This window comes from Myotis lucifugus, unplaced genomic scaffold (assembly GCF_000147115.1).
Source record: "Myotis lucifugus unplaced genomic scaffold, Myoluc2.0 scaffold_1, whole genome shotgun sequence".
Taxonomy (NCBI): domain Eukaryota; kingdom Metazoa; phylum Chordata; class Mammalia; order Chiroptera; family Vespertilionidae; genus Myotis; species Myotis lucifugus.
The window spans coordinates 38,719,860-38,742,250 of record NW_005871049.1 but is presented as its reverse complement, the minus strand read 5'-3'; the positions used below and the strand labels follow the sequence as shown (position 1 = coordinate 38,742,250).

General features: G+C 43.5%; 1 protein-coding gene across 1 annotated transcript in view; it reads right to left on the bottom strand.

Moving 5' to 3' along the window:
- The window catches only part of NUGGC (nuclear GTPase, germinal center associated), a 39,728-nt gene extending 18,296 nt beyond the window's left edge, over window positions 1-21,432 (bottom strand). The window contains exons 1-11 of the mRNA XM_023753098.1: window positions 21,390-21,432; window positions 18,487-18,591; window positions 17,690-17,798; window positions 16,357-16,579; window positions 15,596-15,826; window positions 12,052-12,261; window positions 6,347-6,522; window positions 4,882-4,900; window positions 4,511-4,600; window positions 1,263-1,368; window positions 4-26 (exon numbers count right to left, since the gene is read on the bottom strand). Of these exons, the coding sequence (XP_023608866.1) occupies window positions 4-26; window positions 1,263-1,368; window positions 4,511-4,600; window positions 4,882-4,900; window positions 6,347-6,522; window positions 12,052-12,261; window positions 15,596-15,826; window positions 16,357-16,579; window positions 17,690-17,798; window positions 18,487-18,591; window positions 21,390-21,432 (1,335 nt within the window). The remainder of the gene's footprint in view (window positions 1-3; window positions 27-1,262; window positions 1,369-4,510; window positions 4,601-4,881; window positions 4,901-6,346; window positions 6,523-12,051; window positions 12,262-15,595; window positions 15,827-16,356; window positions 16,580-17,689; window positions 17,799-18,486; window positions 18,592-21,389) is intronic.
- Window positions 21,433-22,391: the final 959 nt, after the last annotated feature.

Here is a 22,391-nt window from a genome sequence, read left to right as displayed (position 1 = left end):
GATATATTCTCTTAACTTGGGGATTTCTGGGATTCACAGGCAGCACAAACAATTTTATAAGGCCAGAGTTCACAGTAACTAGAATTCATCAGAATGAACAGATCTGGGTGGCAGTCTGAGTTAACTACTGTTGAGGTCCTATGTGGGCTGGGAGCCCCCTAAACCAGCCTTTCTGAGGACCTTCTTCCCAGGTCTGGGATCAGCAGTAATGATGGTAAATCGGCAATGATGACTATCGATTTTTTGTAGCAGTATGAAACAAACTATGTAGAAAAGTGTAAGTTGGTTTAAAAATTTGACACTTCCCTCTGGATGAGTACTTACCTGAATCATAAAACCAAAGTGCTCACATGTTAGAGTCTCAGCTCTTCAGTCCCCCTAGATTTTTCTATCTATAACACATAACTTTTAATATCAAAGTAGTTTATGCCTGCTGTAGAAAGGGCTAAGACCTTCTGATGACTGGGATTCCAGATTGGAAACTTACCTTAGCCCTAACCCTTTGTTAGTCAGAAGATGACAGATGTCACTCTACTGTTTTCTCCATTATTCCTTTAAGTGGACATTTTCCTATACTACTTCTTGTATGTGCCCGACTGGTTATTTCTTTTATATCCTTGTTCAAGCAGTTCCCCAATTTCTGGGAACATGTCACACCTTCTGCTCCTTAACTCATCCATGTCTAGTGACATACATGCACATTTTATGCCATTGTAAGCTCAGATCAGTGTCAAGCTCAGATCCTGCCTCCTCACCATTTTCACTGAGAATTCCAGTCACATAGATCTCCAGGTTCTCTGAACTTTTACTGTACTCATAGCACTACTGAACTAAGCCTTGTTTTCACTTTGATTTTTGCAAAATCTAGGCGTGGTAGCTCCTGGATTTTCAGTTGTATGAAGAAAGGGGCCATGTCTTCACTTTTCCCGCCCACAGACGAAGCATACAATAGATACTCAGGCAATTCTTCTAAGACCCATAGGTGAGCTCATGAAATATCTCAAGCCAAATACTAACCGGATCACTGACCTTTACCAACTTGGGGTAAGATTTGGAGGATTTAGGAATTGTGGTCTCAAGCCACCACCACAAAGCAGTGAAAACAAACAAACGTATTCGCTAATAGGTACAGAAACTGACAAACTGGAAGTATGGCACAAACAGTTCTAGGGTGGGAAATTCAGAGCATCCAAACTTAATCTTGAGAATTTTAGCAATTGAGTGTTGTTGTGGGGGGTTTTTTGTGTGTTTTTTTTAATTACCAGTTTCCTCTTCAGTGAGGAGAGCCTGCCACCAGTACTCCTGGGCGCTGACTGTGTACACCAGATTGGAAGCTTCCAGAACCTTGGAGTCAGCCGGCAATTTTCTCTGAAGTAACAGAGGCAGAGAAGGGACAGAATAACTCATTCATGGCAAAGGAAACAAGGCAGGCCTCATGAGAGCCTTCAGCAGGTTTCAGCTCATTCACTTTCGGTTCTATGAGAGCCCCATAAGGAACAGACTACATTCTGTATGTCAGGTGTTCCTATCTGTCTACACCTCACAAGGTCAGAAGTTGTTTAGAAATTGCTGCACAGAAACTATTCCCTTGGGAGTTAAAATGGTAATTCTAAAAGGAAATGCAGAGAGAAAATAATTCAAAAGTGTGTTTAAATGTTCAGAGAGGGGAAAGTGCCAGGATTCTTTTTGGAAAAAAGAAGCACAACCCTGGAAAAGGCAGTGATGTGCTGGAGGCAGCTTGTACCAGCTCTGAGAGCCAACTGTACATACACAGCTCTCCCCAACTCTGCCTTCAGTGGCATCATACTGATAGGTTAAAACTAGCAATGGTGGGAGTATTTACACCATGGGAATTGGCAAACATTACAAATCATCCCCCCCCCCCGCCCTTTTTAAAAATAGAGCTGATTACTAAATACTTCTCAGCACAATACGAAACTGGAAAAAGGTTCTATAAAAGTGCAAGTTTTTGAGCTGGGTGGTTAGTGAGTTATCATACACATTTAAGTATGTGTATGAAATAATGCTTAAGCAAATTTCTTAAACGTCAAGAAATTAAGAATCCGGTGAGAAAAATTTTTATGATGAGAAAAACATCATCACAGACAAATCATACTAGAATTATGTATAAACGTTGTTCCATAATCTTTCATTTATCTCACCCGAAAGAGAAGAACCATAAAGAGTGTATGTATGGTTATCTGGGGGTGGTAGAAGAGAGTAGAGAGTTGTCAATCTTTTTGAGGCAAAGATATGAAAGAGCTGAGTAAGTAGTCCCCTGGCAGAGGGGAGAATTCACATCTCTGGCAAGCTGTCAGCCCATGTAGTCAAGGTTGCGCTAGAGCTGCGGGCTAGGCTTACAGGAGCCCCCTACACTCGAGTAGTCGTTGTGTGACAGTAAAGGAGAGACACCCAGGAGAAGAGTAGGTTTTCTTTACAGGTGTGCTAAAGCAAAAGCAACATGCTGTGTAATAACCAGTTCGAGTAGCATGCCTGAGAACGTCAAAACCCAGCTCGCTCTTACTTGCCAAATACCTGTGGATTGACCTCCCTATATCTCTTGAATGTATCTCCTCTATTCCTGTAGTGACTACCTATTTCAGACTCTTAACTAACCCTCACAAATGGCCTGTCTACATACAATCTTCATACAACCCTCTCCCCACCCTTCCATTCACCATATTGCTGAGAAAACAGTCTTTCTACAATGCATAATACAGTTGAACCTTGAAGAACATGGGTTTGAACTTTGCGGGTCTGCTTATACTTGGATTTTTTTTCAATTGACCTCAATTCAAACCCACATTTTTAAGCGTCTCCTCACTTTGAAAATTTGTGTATGCAGAGGGCTAACTGTGGTTATACACATATTATTTGACTGCACAGGAGGTCAGTATCCCTAACACCCACATGTTCAAGGACAACTGTATTTCCAAACTGTTGTCTATAAATGTACTCTCCAGGGTCTGTAGTTGTTCTTACAATATTTTTTCTTAGTTTTTATAATAAAAAAATAAGCATGGACACCTATATGAATGACTCCTTTATGGTCAATCTCTGTCTCATATTTTCTATAATTAAAATTAAATTTGCTCCAAATGAAAGCATGAAGTACAGGTAATTCACAATAATTCAAACGGAAATAAAGTGGTTGGAGAATGATGGCATCACCTAGCTATCAGTAGGGTAGGTGTTCAGACCTCAAAATAACTTGTACTGTAATCGTCAGAACGATAGTCACCCCACAGGCTGATGGATTGAGACCACACCCTATTTTGCATACACATCAATTTGCCACATTCGTGAGCAATAAATATAGTTTTTAATTATGTATTAAAACATTTTATGTTTCTATTTCTAGAAACAATACAATTAGGTACTCATAAAGTGCATATTTTTTAATGTCACAAAAACGATTAAAGAGAATAAGAACAGCTTTACTGAATTATTGCCTCGTTAAAACCAGCATTCAAGAATGACTTGTTAGAAGACATTGGCTTAAGTATGAGGTCTGATTATTCTGAATTAGAAACAAAAGCTTTGAAATTTTCAATTCCACATTGCGCTTCAGACATTTTCTGCATGGATGTAATTGAAGTCGAAATACAGAAAGCAGTTAAATATCGAAATGGACATACGGCCATATGTTTTTACTATTAAACCCAGCACTGAAGATTTCATTTCAGCAAGACCATATCATCTATCACATTATACTAACTCAGATATTGACGTTTTGTTTATATTTTATCTGAAAATTGGTTTCAGTTTTATAGTTGTATAAGACTTGATAGTAAGGAGTTTTATGTGTGTACTAGTACTTATTTCAGTGACAGACAATAAAAATAATTTAAGAAAACACTAAGAGTCCCACAGACAATTATACAAGCCTGAAAGATAGAGCTCAGGCCTTATCCCCCAACACCCATGCATATACCCTTTGCCGAGCTCTTTGAAACTACTTACATTGAGTTTTGCTGAGCTCTTTGAAACTACTTACATTGAGTTCACCGTGCAGAACAGGCTTTTGCAATCATGTTCTTCCCTCCATCTGATACTGGTTCTTTAAAACTCAGTTCACGAGGCTGAGAGTCTTCCCTGAACCTCTACCCAACACCACCTCCCCGACTGCCAATGTGATTGAGCGTTCTCCTTCTGTATTCCCACACCGCCCCATGCATTGCTCTAGCCAAGCACACCTTCAACTGTATGGTGATCCCTAATTTCACCTGCACGTATTTCTCAGCAGATGGTATGCTCATTCAATGCTTCCAACAATCATAAGAGGTAGGTATTGTTATTTCCATTTTCCAAATGAGAAAATGGAGGTTCAGAGAGGTATAGTAATTTGCCTAAGGTCACAAAGTTATTAATTAATAGAACTAAGTTAAGTCCAAATTGTCTACTCCAAAACTTTTGTCCTTGCTACTGCCCAAGACCAAGTAGACATTTGTTTCTCAAAATCTGAGTGGTTGAAAAGCAGAAAAATACATAGGGAAATCCATTAACTCACCTTTAGTTTTTCCTTGAGAATTCTATTCCTTTGTAGTTTTATCATTTCATTTCTTTCTAAAACAGCTTCTCGCTGACTTTGAATAGCTTGCTAGATTGTGAAGGGAAATAGAAGCATGGCAAAGAATACACAATTATCAAGAGTGATGACGTGCAAGATGCATGTTTTATTAACAGATCTTCATTTGGCCCAGACAAATGTGCATGTATTTAAATTATATAATATTAATCACCAAAAGCATTATTTAAAAATAACTAGTCCATGCATATGTCCAAGATATTTACATTAAATGTGTGCAATTTGGGGGCATATCAATTATATCTTAGTAGAGCTTTAAAAATTAAAAATAAAAATAACTGGTCCATACTTACATTTCCCACTTTCCTTTCCCTGCAATGAAATTAGGAAATTATAACCATTACTTAACTCATTATGTGTCACGGCAGTCTTTTGACTTTTCCCAAAAGCAGCAGATACTATCATGACTCGATGCCTTTGTCTAACCTCTTTCTTCAGCCCAAATGCTCTCTCTTCTGATCCACCACCAGTGTCCATTTGAAAAAAAGTGTCTTTATTTCTCAATGTTTTGTCATCGGTGGAATTTTCTGTGACTCACCCCCTGACCCAATCAAAACACCTCTCTCTCTCGGTTCCCACAGTACTCTGCTTGTCCCTCTCCTCTAAACTTTAACCCTCTTTTAAGACGGTGACCTTGGTGACAAGGCAATATGCATCTCAGAATTGGCAGCCCCAACCACTGTGTTCAATAAACATTTAATAAATTGGATTGATTTAGGTTTAGTTTTAGAGTTGGCATTGGCAAGGGATAGCTTTAGATATTATTCTGTGGTAGGGGTTGAGTTGAATGAAATCTGCTGGGGAGGGGGGGAGAGAAGGGGGAAGGAAAATGAAACTGAAATTCCAACCTAGACCATGAGAGCAAGAAGCTAGGTGGAGAAGCCTTGACCTATTTCTTCACTGAGGAAGTTTTCTATGCTTAATAAATTCCTGGAGACACCAAACTCAAGTTACAGAGGGTGTGGGTGAAATGGAGGAGGTGACAGGTAAAGAAGCTTTTGTTAGAGCAGAGAAGCATCAACAAAGTTATATCCCTGGACCGTATGTCCATATACCCAGCACAGCCCAATGTATACCGCTTTATACCTGCTGATCCTTTGTAATAGCTAATAATACCCCTTTCACTTTCAAAGTGTCCCAATGTGGAAGATAAGTTATAGTCTCCCTAGCTGTGTGTGTGTGGGGAGGGGGGCGGGATCTACATGGAAATCAACATAAATCAACATCTACTAAACTCTAAATACTTATCTTTCATTGTTGTTGTTGGAATATAATATGTAAGAATGCTTTTAATTTTGGCCAAAGTTCTAAAACTTTGAGAACTTTGTTCCAAATGGGTTTTTAAATCTCAGGAGTAGACAAATCCGAAAACAGAATCTGACACTTCAGTGCTGCACCGTGCCAGAGAATATTCTAGAAAGTGCCCACTAGCTGTGGCAGCATCTCCATATTCCATCTCTGGGGCCCAGGCAGGACCATCACACCACACTCGCGAGTGGCACCCCGGAGCTATGGAGAGAATAGCCTGTTGGGTGTTGAGCAGCTACTCTGGAAGAGGGGCCACCGTGGCTCCGATTCCTGAGCCAGTCCACTCAAGGGTCCTGACGTCCCAGCAAGTCCCCTAGACTTCTCGTGCATCCCCAACAGTCACTTCCCTGAGTACACAATGCCCACCACATCCTAAAGTCAAAGCTCCGTCACCCCTGTAGCCAGGACCCATGGAGGAAAGCCCACCTCCCGGCACGTCCAGCATGGTACCTTAGATATTCCGGCAGGTGGAGTTTGTCGGTCTTGGTGACCACCAGGGCAACGTCCCTGCAGAAACCCCGCTGGCAGGCTTTGATGCTCTCATTCAGAAGGTCTTCGTGGGCTCTCCCTCCAGACACCCTCTCAATGTCACTGATCACCCAGATCACTGAGCATTTATCAATGGTCTGTGAAGCATGACCACAATAAGATTAAGAACATAAATGGTGTAACGGTCGTAGAGGACATGATTCCTTAATGTATCATTTATGTCCTCCATGCTCTGCCTCTGTCTCTATCTCTATCCCAACTCTCCCCCCCGCCACCACACTCTCTGTGCTCCAGCCATGCTGAGCTTCCTTCAGTGTCTCAGATGTAATTCTGTCATCTCTCAGGGTGTTTGCACGTGCCACAACCTCTTGTTGACCTCCACTTGCCCTTTGAGAATCTGCTAAGGGCCCCCTAAGGACGGGTGGGCCACCCCTCCTCTGCATCCTACAGCACCCGGACTTCCCTGCCACAACACCTCTCAGGCAGAGTTGTTGTACAGGGTTGGCTCTCTGCACCTTCCCCATCCAGATCGTGGGGTACCTGATGGGAAGGGGCTGTACCGTTCAGCTTGGAATCCACCTCACCTCAAGCACAGTGTGTGGCCATAGCGGAGGCTTCCTAGATGTTGGTGGCATTAGTGATTGATGGAATTCAAGAAGTCAGATCTCAATGACCAGATCCTTTACTGGCTTGCTTGGCCTTACTTGTCCTCTAGAGGAAATTATTGTTTTTCCAGAACTAGTTCTGGTCATGAATCTACCCCAAACCTATCATCCTTTTGATGTTTGACTGTCCCTGAATATTCAGCGCCCTGCCATCACGTGTTAGCTGGGAGCCAGGAACCATATGAGTCAAGTTACAAAAGTCAATGAACATGAAATTACAACTAATGACTAATAGCACAAATATCGCTATCATCAAATAAGCAACTTTCATGTGATGAGTAATTGTGTGTTGCCTTGTGATGTTTCTCTTACTGTATTGCTTCACTTGTCTTCTCTCTCCCTAAAAATGAAAAGCTGGTCCAACTCAGCAATGAAGTTTATTTGCGGTTCTTTAGAACAGCTCTTTGCACATAAAGGTATGACAAGTTTGTGACTTGCTAATTAAGTCATTATTTTTGCTTTATACCAATAGCTCTTAACTGGTGATGATTTTGTACCCCAGAGGACATTTGGCGATGTCTGGATGCCATTTCAATTGTTATGACATGGGGGCACTGGAGGGCGGAGGTCAGGGATGCTGCTGAACATCCTACAATGCCCAGGTCAGCACCTTCAACTGAGAATTTTCTGCCCCAAATGTCAATAGTGCTGAGGCTGAGAAACCTTGATCTAGATTCATGGGGTTCAAACTTGTATTTTAGCAGTGGAGCCCTTTTCAAATGAAATCTTACAAAGAATTCCAATTGGGGCCCTAACTGGTTTGGCTCAGTGGATAGTCAGCCTACGGACTGAAGGGTCCCAGGTTCGATTCGGTCAAGGGCACATGTCTGGGTTGCAGGCTCGATCCCCAGTAGGGGGCGTGCAAGAGGCAGCCAATCAATGATTCTCTGTCATCATTGATGTTTCTATCTCTCTCTCCCTCTCCCTTCCTCCCTGAGATTAATAAAAATATATTTAAAAAAGAATTCCAGTTGGGGATGGAAGGTTTGGAGCCCCAACCTGGTCAGAACCCCCCACCTCTGTCCATGAATCTCTTGGTTTCATGGGTTATTGTTTTAAAATCATCAATCTCTATAATAAGACAAACTTTACTGTTTGTAGAGAAGACAATAGGCCTGAGAGGCAAAGGACCAGCATAAGGACACCCATGGGTCTGAATCTCCTCCCTGTGTGGATGAACTCACATCTATGTTGGGGGAAAACAATGCTCCCTCCCACTTCCCAAATTATAATCAACTTCAGGAAGGCTTCAGGCTATTCAGGCAGGTTGTGAAAGATCCTAGAATATCAGGCTGCAAGCTCTTCAAGGGCAGGTCCTTTTTCACCTTTATATTGTGAAAATTATTAATAAAATAATAAAAACTCATTTAAAATGGAGTCCGTAGGGTAGAAGAGAGAACTCTTACACTCACCACTCAGCACACACTACTGACCTCCACGGGAAATGACTTACCCTGCATCTCTAACAGGAAGTGACACCACCTCTCTGCCTCCTTGCCCGGTAACAGCCCAGCCAATGGGAGACGGCCATAACTCAATCAATAAAAGGTCACTATACTCTGAACTCTCCGTTTACTTCCAATGGACTCTTTATTTACTACAGCTCCTCCCAAGACCATACAAGAGCATTCTTCTCCTTCGTTTCTCTGGGCTTCTGTGTTGTTCACCATTAGACTGAATGTCCCGAATTGCAATTCTTTATTGTTCCTGAATCAACCCATTTTGCTGGAAAAATATCTGGCTGGCTGTTTGTTAAAGGTCAACAATTTTCCCCGGGGTCCTGGTAAACTATGGGTACTTAACAAATGTTTATTAACATGAGAAGAGGACTGCAACCAGAAGGTGGCAGTGGTTACATTTCAGGCCCTCCACAATGCCCTACCTGCCAGGATTTGGTCAAGTTAGCATTGAAGAGGACACCAAAAAGCTTGTCTCTAAGGAGTGACTGGACTTGGGAGTGGGTGGGATGGCACCTCTGCCACTCCATCTCCCTCCCTCCTGGAGGTGAGAATGGGCCTCGGAGAGTTCAGGTGACATGTCTAAGGTCTCAGGACTTCTAGGTGTCAGAACAGGGAGGTCTGGCTGCACAATTATTTTCATTTAGGGAAGGCAAGCTGGCAGCTGGAGAGATGGGGCAGGGGTGTTGGCTCTGTTCTCCCTGGAAAGAAGGAAGTCTTTAGTAACTTCTTGTGAGAGGAGATCGCAAAACCACAAGAATGCAGGGGAGCCAAGGCCAAGCAGAGCACGCTGGGAACCATCCCTTCGCTTCAGCCGGACCTCCTCAGAGCCGGTGTTCTGAGCCAGATCTGCTGGCTCCTCTGTTCTGAGTGGCCTTTGATAAGCTGCCCAGTGTATCTGAACTGGCGGCAACCACGGCTCCATCCAGCGAGAGAAGCTGGCTGCCTCCCTAGGCTGTCGCTCCCTGGGCCTGGCCTGGAACTAACCAAGGCTGGCAATTCCTCTCCATGAGCCGAGACCCTGCAGAAACAAGGTTCTCACGGCCAGGCCTGCGCTGAAGGATCGAGAAGAAGGCGACTGCCTTCATCTTAGAGAACTGTGAGGGGACATCCTGAGGGAGTGATAGATAAAGCCTCAGCTGGGAAGGTAGGAACCTGCCCTCTAGTTCAAATTCTGCCACTCAATAGCTGTGTGGTCTCGGGCAAATGACTTCCCCTCTCTGAGCCTCATTTCTTCCCTGTAAAATCAGGGCATAGGCTGCTGAGCTGTAAGCTGTCATCCTGACCCTATCATCCTGATCTTGATCGGAAGCCAGTCACAAGGCTCCCCTGGCCCACCGTCCCGCAGCTTCGGCACTGATTGGGACTCACTGCTACGGGCCCTTCCTCCCAGTCCACATCCAGCTCCGGTCCTGTGGCCGCTCTGTTCCCACCCTGTGCTCCTGAGCTCCTTCTGCCTAAAGATGCCCTTTCTTGCTCTATCACACACCCTGGTCCCTCGTGACCTTTGAGCTTCCCCAGGAAGCATGGTATTAAAGCCCACCCCCAACATTTCCAGGCTTGTCTCTGCACCTCTCTCTACACCGCACACCCGCTTCTCCCTCCAGCCACCCAGGAAGACTCATCCTTCCCCCAACCCCCAGCTCCCTCGGCCCACTGGCTCTGGCCAGTGCTCAGTGGTCCCGTTTCCAACCGCCTTCTCTGCCCGGTGGAGGCTGAGCTTCTGTGTCCTCTCTGAATCCTCACCACCTCCAAACTGAAATGGTCACTCCGTGCTCGCATTTTTCAGTAATATTGTTCGTTCACTAGTATGACCGATTTATTCCCTTCTGGACTAGGAGACTCCCAAGGACAAGGGCTTTGTCTCTGTCCATCTGGAATCTACTATAAAATTGAATAGATGCCCTGTAGGTGTTTGTTGAAGAAATGAAGAAATGAGAGTTCCTATTGGAGGTCATTTCTACTTTTGAGTGTTCACAGCACCTTGTCCCTCTATCACATCACTTTCTGCCATGGATTTAGTCGTCTGTATGTTTGTCTCTCCTGCCAGGCTCTAGGCCCTTTGTGGGAAGGCTCTACTTCTCATTCAATGTTGTCTTATTTTGCTTTCAACCTTTTAGTGTAACGATAATACATGTTCATATAAAATATACAAACAACACAGAGATGTATGTAGTTAAGAGTGGTGGTAAACACAGAAACTGCTGCTAACAATTGGGTGTATATCTTTCCAGAAGACTTTAGCTGTGTGTTTATAAACATCACACACACACACACACACACACACACACACACAGACACAGACACACACATACACACACATACACACATCACACACACACACACACACACACACACGCTTCTTAACGTTAAAGGTTATGCTCTGCCTCTTTTCGTTCACTGTCATCTTGACTGGGTTAAGTTCCCCAGCGTTATAATGGGCAACTTACTTCACTGAGAATGGTGCCCAGCACAAAGTAATTGCTCAGTAAGTGTGTGCTGTTATTATTTTTATCTATAATCTTTGCATCCTCAGTGCTTAGTATATTGTTATATATGTTTGATGAATGAAAAGCAAATGAACAATGAGATAAATTCTTAAAAATTCAGCCTCCAGGTGCAGGTCAAATTACTCCAATGTGTAACTCTGCCTGTAGACACATCTGGGGGTTCCTGGTCAGCTCATACCCTATTTGTTGGGAATTGAACCCCTATCTAAGATTTTGGTTGAACAGGTGGACTTTCATTTCAACCCCACCATCAGCCACAGCCGATTGCGATAGGGCTGGATATTTAATCCAAAGAGAGCTAATCTATTTGCTGGGCAGGAATCAATCATATTTTTCCTCTTGGGAATTTGAACTAAAAAACACAAAGATTATATAGTCAGACCGTCATGGGCACTTGGACTACATAATGTGATTTAGAGACAGGGCTAGGGTGGTTATTTTCCACAATGTGGATCTTAATGGCTAAGTAGAGAAGTCAGAGAGAAGCAGGCCTCTGCAGAGATGCACAAAGAGAGACCCACACGAGACCAAGCAGAGAATGAGATAAAAATAGCTGCTTCCATCCTGAGAGGTGACCCTGAGGCCAGGCTGGGTCTCATGGGATCCTCTGATGAATAGCACTTCACGTGGGATTGCTTTCTTGAGTTTCTGTTCCTAACAACCAACCATAGTAGCAGCCTCCTGTTTCCTTGGTGCCTGACTGTCGGCTTCTCTGCTTTCTACCCAACTCTTGGCCTTCCTCTCCCCATCTGCCTGGTTTCCTCTGTTTATTCGTAGGCCACTCTCCTGCTGACCCTTCTCTTATACACATCTTGGTCCAGCTACCAGGCCCGCCTCATGATTCCTAACTCTCCGGTTTCTCTGGCCACCCATATCCTGCTGTTGCCCTGAGGCTTAGAACATGGAAAGTGGAAGAATTTAACTCCAGTGAACTCATACAATCCATTAAGCTGAAAGCAGAGAATTCTTTGTTGCTTTAGAAAGGGTGGAGGAATTGAGGGAAAAGGGAACAAAGTCATACGAAAGAGAGTCACCTTTTTCCACATCTCATCCCTCTTGCTGTTGAAGTCCCCTGTGCCTGGAATGTCCACCAGCACGACCCCTTCTGGAATCAGCTCTGATTTGGGAAGAGTCACTTCCACATGTTTGATCAAGGGCCAGATTTGTGACTCCGCTGAGTCTCCATCCCAGTCTCTCCTCTTAGTCCTGATGTAGGGGTCCAGCTTGACAGACAGCTCTCCTGCCTGAGGAAGGAGGAAAAGGTCACACACATCAGACCTTCTCCCAGCATTTCTATCGTGGATGAGCTAGTGATTCAGGTTCATGGAAGGTACACTGAGAAATGGTAGGAAGCAGCAATGGCCTGGCCAGCATGGCTCAGTGGTTGAGCGTCGACCTATGAACTAGTAGGTTACGGTTCAATTCCCGGTCAGGACATATGCCCAGGTTGTGGGCTCTATTCTCAGTGTGGGGCATGCAGGAGGCAGCCAATCGATGATTCTCTCTCATCATTGATGTTTCTATCTATCTCTCCCTCTCCCTTCCTCTCTAAAATCAAGAAAAATATATGGGGGGGGGGGGCGGCAGGAGAGCAGCAATGGGTACCAGGAAGCCTGTGATCTAGTCAATAAGGGCCTACAGTCTGAGAGTCAGAATGAACTTGGAGATCAAGGAGTTCAAGCTCCTCAACTGAGAGATGAAGAAACTAGAGTCAGTTAGGATGGGACTTCAGTAAAGTTAGAGCTTCGCCAGATAAACGTTTTATCTCCCAAATGCCATTTCAATTCTAAAATTCATGTAATTAATCTGCAATTTTTCTAAAATTTGGAGGGAGAGGATTCTTCCGGCATGGCTAATATGAACATTTTAATTACCAGCGAGTCCAGATTACAGAAAATGGATAGTGATATGGTGACCATCATTTCCAAACTGAAAATTGGTCTGAAAATGATCTTTAAAAAGGTTTTTAAAAGTTATCTTTCAAGTTCAAAAAATACGTTGATATGTGGGCATTTCTAGGATGTTTTAATGGTGGTGGGTGGAATGGCAAATTGTTCTCAGCCTATTGTTTCTTCCTAGACATACCTTGGGACAATGACACATTCATGCCAGCAAATATGTGTAGCAGCAAATTTCTACTGGGCTACTTCAGGGGACAGAAGATTTGGGATGTATGGTGGTCGTTGTTAATAAATATCTATAGAATGTTCCTGTAAGAAAGATAAGGAAGTAAATTCTTAAGAGAGTGGAGATTAAATCAGGGGGTTATTGTAATCTGGGTAGATAGTTGATAGATTTCATCCATTTTAATTATATAAGAAATTATGAAAGAGGAGATGATAAAAGTTCTTTAAGATATTTTATTTTAAAAAAATAAGGTAGAGACAACAAGGGTTACATAAAAGAAAAAGCATGGGCTTGCAAAGTCCCTTCTGATTGGCCAGCATGGCTCAGTGGTTGAGCGTTGACCTATAAACCAGGTCATGGTTCGATATCTGGTCCCCAGGTTGCAGGCTTGATCCCCAGTGAGGGGTGTGCAGGAGGCAGCCGATCAATGATTCTCTCTCATCATTGATGTTTCTATCTCTCTCTCCTTCTCTCTTTCTCTCTGAAATAAATTTAAAAATACATATTTTAAAGTCCCTTCCTAGAAGAAGAAGGTTCAAGCCAATAAACTGGCTCTGGGTAAACCATTCTGGAAGACAAACTCAGATTCCCTTAGGCCAGTCTAGAGTCCCTGACCCAAATTCTGAATCTGTGCCCTCTCACTCACTGAGATGGTCATTCTTTCCCCTTGTTTTAGTGGATAAATTTGTAATCCTGGGAAGGAGTATTTCCAAATATAGAATAGTTAAGAAATAAATGTTATATTGATACCTTGGTGTAAGTTGTGTATGCAGATAAAGTAACCACTGTTATAATCATTGTGTTTCTTTGGACATGCTCAGTCTATGTTTTAGATATTAAGATTGTAATTATTTTTAATAGTAACATCCACTTAAATATAAGAAATGTCTATTACATCTAGATAAACAAAAGCTAAGTGCCTTAAGAGATTTCATTCATTTGTCTCCTAAGTGTGCCTTTTAAATATTTTAAATTTAAATTTTTGAAAGAATTGAATATATTAAATTTAAACTATAATAGAAAAAGTCTAAAGAAATTTGACTTATTATGCAAGTAGCATTAACTATTTGAGGAGGGTTGGCTATGTTAAACTTAGGAGATAATTGAACACTAAATTTTAGAGCAATTATAGAATAATAATATTTTAAGGATGAATTTTAACATGCAAGAAAAACTAGGTTTAGCCAGGCCAGCGTGGCTTAGTGGTTGAGCATTGTCCTATGAACCAGGAGGTCACTGTTCGATTCCCTGTCAGAACATATCCCTGGGTTGCAGGCTCATGATCCCCAGTGTGGAGTGTGTAGGAGGCAGCTAACCAATGATTCTCTCTCATCATTGATGTTTCTCTCTCTCTCTTTCTCCCCCCCCTTCCTCTCTGAAATCAATAAGAACACATTTTTAAAAAGAAAAGAAAACTAGGTTTTTAAATGTACAACATTAATAAGTTGAATATTTGTTCCACAAGTATTTAGTTAACTTAAAACAGAATTTTCATTTAATACAATTAATATTGATTATAAATATAGTATAATCTATTAAGTGTGTGTCTAGTATCCATCCTAAAGGAATCCTGATTGTTTCTCTGTGGAGGTAGTGAGTTGAGAGTGGTCTTAGCTGGTCAGGACAAGTCGGTCTCTTGCTTTCTCTAGACAGACTCCCTTTCAGCTAGGGAAGGCCATGTGAATCAGCTCTGAACAAGTAAATGTACACAGAGATTTGTTGGGGTGTTTCTGGGAAAGCTTCTACCTTCCAGTGAAAGGGAAGGTGTGGTTGGTGCCACTTTTTTATCCATGTCTTCCTTCCCTGAAGCTAGCTGTGAAGTCTAGCGCTTCAGTAGCAATCTTACGACCAGGAGATAACAAGTATGGTGGAGGCCAAGGGAACCAGAGAGATATTGATCTTGACATCGTGCAGCCACTGAGCTAATCCACAAAGCCAACTGCCTCCAGACTTCTTGTGTGAGAAAATGAGTAAGTCCCTATTTGTTTAAGCCATTATAGTTGGATTTTTTTTTTAATCATTTGCTGCCAAAAACATCTTTGATTAATCCTCAAGTCAGTGTAAATACTCCTTCAGTGCACAAAAGCTCCCTAAAAATTCCCATTTGACAGCCATAAACAATGAAAAATAATTTGGTCATGGATACTTCTGACACTTGCTTAGATGAGACATGAAAGCCAGCAATTAAATTATTCTTAAAATTTTTTAAATTTTGAAGTATAAATAAACTTTAAAAAGAGGGCTAGTGCAAAAATACAGTGTCCTGAATATTCTGGGCACTGCAAAAGTCAGATGTTGAATAAAGCTTTGACCAAAAAAAACAACAAAACACAAAAAAAATCTTATTTCCAATATAAAACTTGCAATACCTTGAGCAAATCCCCCAAATGGATTCAGTTGTTATACTTAAGACTCATGATAAATAAAGAAAAAATATCTTGAAGCTACTACCTCTTCTGCCTTGAGGGTGATGATTCTAGAGGTGGGAATCTTTCCTTTGGGCTTTGCTCTTAGTAATTCCTCATAGGTCTTCCTTTCCGCCCCATTTCCATAAAGCATTTGTAGCTTCCAGATGGCTTCCTCCACTGCATCATCCCCGTCCCACACATCCGCCTCTTCTCGGCCCAGCTCCTCTGTCCTGTGCAGGAGTTTAGTCAAGTTCTTCAGCTCCTCCTTCCACTCCTGCCAAGGCAGAGTAGGGCCAAGCCCCTCGTGACACAGACATGAAAAACACTGACAAGGAGAGGAGGGCATTGTCCCGGTGGAGGGACATACTCAGGAAACCTAAAACCACCCAATCCAGCCAGGGATTGTCTAACCCAACCCAACCCCCTTGTTTTGTGGATGAGGAAACAGGGACCCACAGAGGGAAATGGCTTCCCCCAAATTCCCATCATGAATGGTGACAGAACCCCATCTTGCTCTATTGAACTTTCACATTCCATACTATGTTCTCTTCATTCAACAAAGGCATGAGCTATATGCATAAGGAACAATGTTAATCTCTAAGAGAGAGGGAGAAGGAAAGAAAGAAAAAGAAAGGAGGGTAGAAGGGAGGGAGGGAGGGAGGGAAGGAGGGAGGGAGGGAGGGAGGGAGGGAGGGAGGGAGGAAAGGAAGAAGGGAGGGGAAAAAAGAGGAAGAAAGGGAGGAAAACTGGAAGGGAAGGAGGAAGGCATGAAGGCAAGAAGGCAGGAAGAATGGAGACACTTACCTGGTCAGAGAGAAGGTGGATTTTGGCCTCATACTGCTCACAGCAGCCTGAGCTCACTTGTACAATGCATGACGTACATATACTTTCTCCAGACACTGGTAGAAACATTGCTTGCTGGATGATGGCATTGATCAGGGAGCTCTTCCCAGCCCCGGTGCTTCCAAATAATCCAATGTAGATTGGGTCCAATGACGGTTTTTCAATCAAAGCAAGAAGCCTGTTTCTAGATCAAGTTTTAAGTGCACATTGCCACGGTCATCAAAGCACAGTGGGAAGAACATCAGAATAGAACACAAAGGAACTGAGTTCTAATCCTGAGCAAGTCACAGCATCTTTCTGAGTCTCTGCTCGCTATGTGGTCAAAGAGGAATATTAATCCCTGTTTACTCCACGGAGTTGTCATGGGGATCAAATGAAGTTATGCAAATGTACTTGGTAATTCTACTCAAAAAGAATGATACTTCTACATAAACTCTGTAATGTTTTTATATAGATGGGAAGCATCCTTGTTTGTGTTCTATGGAAATTACATAGTCTTAACCCTAGAAATAGTTTATGCAGAGGAAAAGTATTACAGTGGGGCTTTAACTTACGAGTGTCCCGACTAAAGAGTATTTTGAGATATGAGCCATCTCTCGGCCGATTTTTTGCTTTGAGTTGCAAGCTAAAATTCGGGTTACAAGCCAGCTTCAGATACCCCACCGCTAGTTGGCGCAGCGAATGTCACAGTGAACGCCACAACATCAGCCCAGCATCATGTGTCTCACTCGTTCACTTTTTGATTTGACATACGAGTAATTTGAGTTACGAGCTCCGTCACGGAACGAATTAAACTCTTAAGTCAAGGCCCCACTGTATTAGGAGCAACACAGAGTTTTACTGAGTAGAAGATGCAGCCTTGGCACCACTCAAGTCCCTCAAGTCAGCTCAGCACAGCAGTTGAGGGCACAGGCTCAGTCACACAGTCTAGGTTGGACTCTGGGACCTTTGAGTGACTTACCAACAGTGTGACTTTGGTCAATGTCTTGGCCTCTCTAAGCCTCTATTTCAGTAGAATGGGATGATAAGAATAGAGTCCACTTTATAGGGTATTGGGACACTTACATGAAATTTGATCTATGTAAAGTATCTATCAGATCGCCTAGCAACAGTGAAGGCTCAATGAGCAGGAACTATCAGTGGTATTAGCAATGGCCTATAGCTATGGAAAATCTTCAGCTTTCTTACTTAGTTCCTACTTCAAATTTTCCTTTTGTTGTTGGAGAAAAGCACCTACAATCACCTAAAGAAAGACATTGAAGTAAGATTTGAGGGCCGTCGACATCAGACTCACATGAGATACTTGAGTCCATTCGGAATGCTGTCATCCAGGAAGACACACTGAATAAGTTTCTGGTAAGTGTTGCTCAAAACCCTTCTGGTCCGTGACTCCAGCTTTTCATCTGGAATCAATAGAGATGCATTACCTGGGGTGTACCTGGCCGGGGTCAAGTCCTAGGTCTCCACAGGTGGAGTCTGCTCAACATTATAGAAAGAGAGAGGAAAAAAGAAATGAAATGGAAAACCAAGTAAACAAGATCGAAAGTTATCTGACACTAGAGAGAACAGCCCATGGGAGATAGCGATCATTGATCCTGACAGCCTCTCCAGTAGCCAGCCTGCTCTGAAACTCCTTGTAACAGAAGTCAGCATAGGCTTTGCCATGGGTGCTAGTGCTTCTAGATTCTTCTCTCCTCTGATCATTAGAAGAAAAATGGTCACCTGAAACTCATATAACATCGTATGTCAACTATACTTCAAAAGAAAAAGAAAAAGGGAAAACAAGCGAGGGCATCGTATACATACCCACAAAACCCCACACCAACACTTTTCAGTCTTTAATGAGGAAGAAGTTATTTTCATAATAACCCTCTTCTCCAGAGACTGCTAGAGATAACTTGTCAAATTACATCTCTGCAGAGACTATGCGGGCTCCTTTTCCTGGTCCCGGTCCTTTGAAGATGTCTCATTCTGCTCCTGAATTTAACCTTCCCTTCCTTTGAGCATCGGAACACATTTGGAAAAGAACAGAGCTGCGTTTTAAAAAAACAACAACAACAAACCACTATTTAACAGTTTCGTAACACTCACATTCCTTAAGAGCGCTTTGTTCTACGGAGGGAAATGCTCGGAACCGCTGGTCTCTATCGGATCGTCTTCTTTTTTTCATCGGTTCCTTAAACAGGTCACCATCAACTAGAGCAAAACAGAGGTGATATAACATGACAGGCCTCGGGCCATGGTATATTTGCCTGACCTCTATCAATACACAAACCCAAAGAGCCCAAGAGGCCCCCTGCCAGCTCCGCATGCCTGGGAGCTCGGTTCAGAAGCAGGCACTGTGGGGCCATTCCAGTCTGCTTCCCACTTCCCAGGACTTCTCATCGAATTCCAAAACGCAGGGCCCAGCATATCTCCTCCCGAGGAGATGTTGAAATGAAATGAAGAGTTCCTGTTTGGAAACACTGAGAAGCCAACATGGCTCAGTATTCTTCACCAAGTGCCAACGGTATAGAGAGAAGCCCAAGACGGGGCTAAGTGCGGAGTGAAGAAAGGGCTCTGGGAGGTCTTTGCAAACTGGGAAAGAAATTGATGGGGAGCAGAACACAGAGGACAGAACGGCCCGCATGGACCAGGGCAGATCATTTCTCCATCAGCCTCAGTCTCTTCATCTGCAAAATGAGAAGGGCTGACAAGAAAATACGTGTCCCACAAGTTTTGGAGGGTGCTCTACCACTGGGTGCCCTTCAGAGATGAAATCTGGGGACTTTTCCCCCTTCCTCACTGGAAGTCATCAACAGCTGCTTCCTTGTATAGACAAGAACAGAAATCGCCAAGAAGCGGATCTTTGTCGTTCTGGGGAGACTTTATCATGTTAGTGGTTTCCCTGAAACGGCTGGCAGGGTCCACACTCCTCGGGAAAAGGATTGGTTTTATAAAAATAAAAAAAACAATTGATAAGACACTGTATTTTGGATTGGTTTTAGCAAACATCCCCCAGCAGTTAGAATGGGGCAACAGTTGGGTCTTTGGGGTCAAGGCTGTTGGAAATGGTCCTCACCCAGTCCTCCTGGGGCCGGCTTGTGCTTTAGGAAATGGCTGTGAGGTGAAGAGGAAGAAGAGTTGATTCCCCAAGACTCATAACACTCATAAGGGCGTGAGGCCCCCAAACTGAGCATGACGTTGGAGACCATCTTTCCTGAAGAACCACAAAGAAGGAGCTTTACTTCGGGACCAGGATGGCAGCCCAAGCACAACGCCCAGCCCCCACCACTGGGCTCCAGACGCAGGTCTCCAGAAACCCTTCCCCTGGTTTAGCCTTGTGTCTCTCAGCACAAATTCTGTCCTGTCCAGGAGCCAGCTCACACCCCATGGAGTGCTGCGGTGCAGAGGAATGGTGTCTGCCTGAACCTCTGCCACCCCGGGCTCATGCTGTGACGGGGAGTTGAAAGAGCGTGTACTGCAGCCCCTTCTCTCTCAGACATTCTTACTTCATGACTGAGCTCAACTCAAAGAATTCATCCTGGTTCAACTTAAGGACTGCAAGAGAACTAACTACCAAGTGGCTGGAGCTGAAAGGAAGAGGCAGAGAAGAAAAGAATATACCACTCGGGTCGATAGGCCCAGTCAGGGGGTACAAAAGATGCCTCCAAATGTCAGGGAGTTGCTACCACTACAACCTGTCTGTGAAAAGAAAGTAAAGGACTGTCGGGCCTTGATCTGGGCTTGGTAGCGCAGGAACTCTTCTGTGTAAGCAGCGTGGGCACAGTATTTTAGCCACATGTTTAAAACAAGGGGCCGGCAGGCCCATGTCCATGGCCTTTATTTCAACTTTAAAAAAAAGCACTGGCAATTAATCTGGTAAAACACTGGAAGCTTATTTCTCAACGGAAGCAGAGGTTAAGAAGTCAGATAAAACAGCGGGGTTTTAAACTTTTTCTTCAATTTCTAACATGAAAAACCACCTGGAAAGGAGAAAGTATTCTACCTTGGATCTAGACCATTTCAGGGAAGTGTTTTTATATTAAATTGTAGCTGAAATGAAGTGGCCTGAACTGGCACATCTCTTATTATTCCCTGTAATTGTCAAGCACTCCCTGGCCTTTTCCAGCATTTCACACTGACCCATCTGAGGAGAGAACAGTAGGTGGGAGGAGGGGAGAAGTCCCAAGAAGGAAACCTGAGTCTGCTGCTGCTGCTGCTGCTGCTGCTTTTTGCTGCCACAAGGTGTCACTTTTGAAAACTGATCCCAAATAGCCTGACCCCAGGATACACTCCTTCATTGTTGATCCAGACCATTGCCAGGGACTGCATGGCTCTTCCAAGCAAAACAACTTAGAAGTTCTTCAGCACTAAGTTCAACCAAAGGTGCCCCCGATTGCAATTCTTTTGGGTTTTGTGCCCGCCCATGCCTCCTATGCTAGCCACTGACCCGCTGACCCGAAACACAGCTTCACCTTGACCCTCGGCCTCTTCCGTTCTCAAAACACAAAGGCTGTGATACACACCGCTTTATGCTCATAGGGGTTACTTCCCTGCATCTTCCTAGGGAAGGCTCTTCCCTGGCTCCAGGGGCCCTGCACCCAGACTTGTAGGGAGGGGTCCCCCTCACTGGCTCCGATGCGATTCACCCTAAATCTCCCCTTCAAAGGAGAGCAGGTGAAATGATTCTGGGGGCCTTACCTGGCCCATTGTAAGAGAGGTTGTTACCCTCAGAAAATCCAATATGGTTTTCTGGACCCTTCTCTAAAAGGGGAGGGAGGTCTACATTTAATGGCTGGTCAGACAGTTCACTATATTATGAACAGGGTAACTTAGTTGTTGGTGAAATAATTTATCTTCATTCACAATTAAAAGGTATCACGAGAAAGTAACTTCTGAATAAAGAACAGGGAACAATGACTATAGTTAAACAGTCTCAACCCATTTGCCCTTGATTATATAATGGTACATAGTTCTGTTTACTCCATCAGGGTATATAGCAGGGATGTTACCTGGATGTGGCTCCTGACCCACAAAATCTGCCATGTCTGCCATTTCCTGTTATGCAAACGCCTGTTTTTATCCACTTGGAAGAACCAGCCTAAAAATACATACAAGGTGGGTGGGGGGGATGTAGAACAGCAGAAATTGTAAATATAAAAAGCAAAAAACAAACAAAAATAAGATATAAATCTGCTTATGCTTTGTTTCCCCAACTAGATTCCAAGGCCCAAGGGGAAATGACCATTCTAACTTCTCTTTGAATTCCTCACAAAGCCCATTACACTACATATTATTTAAACATGTCAAAATGAATACTTGCCCATTGGGTTTTCAATACTAGTTGTATCTCTAGAACTTTAAACTGATAAGGCCTTTCTATTCATCTTGAAGGCAACTCATTCTGAAATGAGAATAATCTCTAGTGACTAGACCGTGAATGTGAAGTTAAGTAGCTTTGCTGCTTGGGGTGACATCAGTGCTCCAATCAGGTAGGCTCTGAACCCTCGTGCCGGTGAACTTTAGTCCCAGCAGGTCTCAGCAAGAAGCTGAGAGATGGGTGGAACTTTGAATATTCCTAAGGCTCCCTGGAGTTGCTTTGGGGGCTACAGAGTGAGGAAGGAGAGGTATAGTAACTAGGTTCTCTGTACCTTCCTCACCACCCCAACCCCACTTCAACCAAGAAGGCACCCCTCCCGGGCACAGAAGGAGAACTGGACCCATCGAGGCTCAGAAGAGAGGACACTGCCCAGACTGGGTGGGGGTATGCTATCCTGGACCTTCTTTGCCTCCACACATGGAAGAGAATTTGGGAACGCAAGTGGGGACACTAAAAGTGCTTACTCTCCTATGTGATGTTGCTATTTGGATCACTCAGCCGTGTCATTCAAAGCAGAGAGTCACCAGCCCTTCTGAAGTATACAAAATCCCACCTGATCGGTTAACCCTCATTAGACCCATAGGCCGTTAGTTAGGGAGACTGTGCCTCATTTACCTATTAACCCCAAATGAAA